The sequence below is a fragment of the Penaeus monodon genome, chromosome 27 (genome assembly GCF_015228065.2).
Source record: "Penaeus monodon isolate SGIC_2016 chromosome 27, NSTDA_Pmon_1, whole genome shotgun sequence".
In the NCBI taxonomy this organism is placed as follows: Eukaryota; Metazoa; Arthropoda; class Malacostraca; order Decapoda; family Penaeidae; genus Penaeus; species Penaeus monodon.
Window position 1 is genome coordinate 9,187,177 of NC_051412.1, and position 3,170 is coordinate 9,190,346.

The 3,170-nt window shown below is 34.1% G+C and overlaps 1 protein-coding gene across 1 annotated transcript in view; it reads left to right on the plus strand.

Moving 5' to 3' along the window:
• Positions 1–3,170, plus strand: part of LOC119590563 (phosphatidylserine synthase 1-like) — a gene marked incomplete at its 3' end in the record, with an annotated part of 127,161 nt that overhangs the window by 106,648 nt on the left and 17,343 nt on the right. The window contains 1 exon segment of the mRNA XM_037939229.1: positions 2,866–3,017. Within this exon segment, the coding sequence (XP_037795157.1) occupies positions 2,866–3,017 (152 nt within the window).

Below are 3,170 nucleotides of genomic sequence, written 5' to 3' on the forward strand. Positions count from 1 at the left end.
CAAATGGAGTTGCCATAACTATGGAACTCCCAGGCAGCACTAGAAAGCACAACTTTCATATAATTATTGCTATGGTATTCTGCTACAGATAAGCTAATTTTTGCCATCATAAATCAGAGGAAAGCATTAAATACATATTTGAGTCTGAAGTCATAAGCCAACCACAAGGCCCTTCTTGGCAAAATGTCTTAGGACATCACACACTGTGGAAGGGTTAAGTTTTAGCATACTTTAGCCAATCACATAATGAGCCATTTGCTGAACATTCTGTGCATTCAACGGCTTGAGGAAAAAATGAGAAGCATAGAAAACATATATTCACTTTTAATTATGCATTTTTGGGAAATGAGGAAAAATGAGATTTTAAGCCTACTTTTGGGGGATGTTATCTCCTCATTGACCACATTTAGGATCATACAAGTGAACTGTTGTTTAGTACATCTAAGACCAGGCTCGACTGTGTTCGGCTTGGATACTTGCCACCAGGCATTTCTGCCTAGTTTGCTTTGATGTTAAAAGGTGTCATGTGGCTGAATAAATTAAAGATAAAGAAAATAATTGTAGCAAAAGTACAGAAAGGACATAAATTCATATCAGTGCTCAACTGAATTAGCTTTTTGAGATTACTTCAAATCAATGAAGTAACTGAATGCTACAAATGGCATGGACACAGATTATCTTTCTTATGAGCATATGTTATTAAGAGAATTTTTTTGTCACAGATAGTATTCCAGATTCCAATGTTACCATAGAGTTCTTAATTGAATATCAGTATGTTTAAGGTGAAGTAAATTATTATCAGTTTCTCTGATAACTTTAATCAGAACAACTGCATGCATTTTAACAGTGGTATGTGTAAATATGCTGAAGTGCAAGCTATTATGATTTCAATGTACATAATATGACAATATGACTATGATGTTTCATACAATTGTTACATGATTTTCTTTTTTCCCCTAAAGATTTAAAATGATTTTTATGCTACATACCAAGCCAAATTTGAAAGCTGTGCTACAATTTGTCAGCTTATGATTATGCAGCCAACAAATAGTAGAAATTGGACATGACATATTTGCTGGCTTATTAGAAACATTTTTTCATAGTACTTAAACAGAAATTCCCATAGATGTCCCTCAATTACTAATGCCAAAGGTTTCGGGCATGTAGCTAGCATTCTCAGTCCAATGAATACATCCAGTTGATGGAAAAGCTAAAAGACATGCCTGTAGACATGGCATTGTGTGCCATGTGTTGGCTACCAATGCACTTATGTTGTGTATGCATTTATGAAGTCCTTGATTGGGGTTCTGACATAGACATGTATGATAACATGGGTTCTTAGATTTATTTTTTGGCCTAAATTTCCACACAAATATCCAGCCATCAAAATGCAAAGTTGGCAGGGTAGAAGGACAAGAAACTGTGATTGGATTAAAATAACTATGCTATGATGTATGTAGCCTAGGTGAGAAGGCTATTCTTGGCAGGCATGACTGATATGCCACTCGGATATAGTAAGTTAAGAATGTTCACCATATGATCAGTTTAACTTCCAATTTTTCATTTGTAATAATATTCAAATATGTTACATACCATTACATGCCATACATTTTTTGTAATACAACATCCTTTATTTGCATATAATCCATATATGGGACTGACAGAATAACCTTTCCTAAGATAGAAATGTATTTTATATGCAAGTTCATCCTCTACAATGGCAGTTATGGTAGTTGCAGTTCTTCATGGTAATTACTTTTCATAAAGCTAATATTTTATAAAACTGTCAACAGACTATGGTAATCACACAGAGAGTACTGTATGTATGGTCATAGAGTACTTGTCTTTTTTATTTGTCCTTCAATGTGCATAATATTTATGATATCTATTTAACCTACATTTACTTTTTCATCTTTTACTTGTTAAAAGAGATCAAGCTGTTTGCTAGTTTTATATGCAGAATTAAAGAAAAAGTATGGATATCAGATTTCAATTACTGAAAACAGTTATCCTTTATTAATAGAAAAAATAAAAGTTACCAGAGAACTATGCAGTACTATATGAATGCCATTAGGATATTGCATTATTGAAAATTAGTTTAGGACCAGTGCTTTTCAACTGATGACACCCTGTTGGTGTCATAGCAGTAAACCTGTTAGTGAACCTTGGTTCAGGAAGATTTCCAATAAAAACTTTCCATTTCTGCTTTCTCCTTTAGAGATGCTGGACCTCTAGATCTATAGTGAATACTGAGATCTGTTTTTGGGGGACCTCATAGTCAAGGGGTTAAGGTGAACAAGATTTAGTGAAGGGTGGACAGCAGTCATGGGCAGACAGGTGGGTGGATCATGCCCACATGTCAAGTCAGAATTGTGGCCACCCTCAGAAAGGTGCATTGTAATGTTTCCAAGAATGAAATATTAGACTTATTTATGACAGTAAATGCTTATTTTTCTGTACTGCTTTTTTCAGCCATAATAATAACAAAAGAATTTAAAAGGATAGGATCATAACATTTTAGAGAGAGACAAAAAAAAAAAAATAGTGATGGTATTGACTGGACAGCATTTAAAAAAAGGTCAAAAGAGCACTGGCTTATGCCATGTACACAAAATTAATCTTGCTTTCACATGTTGCTCATGTTTCATTATCAGTATTGATATATACACTGATATAGCATTCACTGTAGTTTCAGATGTTTAGGATTTCCTAATCAAAACAAGGATAAAGCTAAGAAAGCCACAATATTATACATTTTATAGGATGTTTTAGATATAAAAATAAAATGATGTACAAACAAGTCTCACCTCCTTACTTTTAGTTTAAAGGATAAATATACTAAATCCATTATAACTCAACCCTCAGGTTGCATTCTCACACCTTCTTCCAAACTTCATTGAGTGTTGGTGGGACGCCATCATCCTGGATATCCTGTTGTGCAATGGCCTCGGTATCTGGGTAGGAATGCAGTTCTGCCACCTAATGGAGATGCGATACTACAACTGGGAGAGCATCAAGTATGATATGTGTATGAGATTTTGTTTTCTTGTCCAGAATAAAATTGCACAAAAATTAGCAACAAGTAGAAAGTGAGGAGGATTTTTTAGTGTAATCATTGAAATAGCGTTATTTTGATATCAAAGAAATTTGCAGGAAAATATATGACCTGC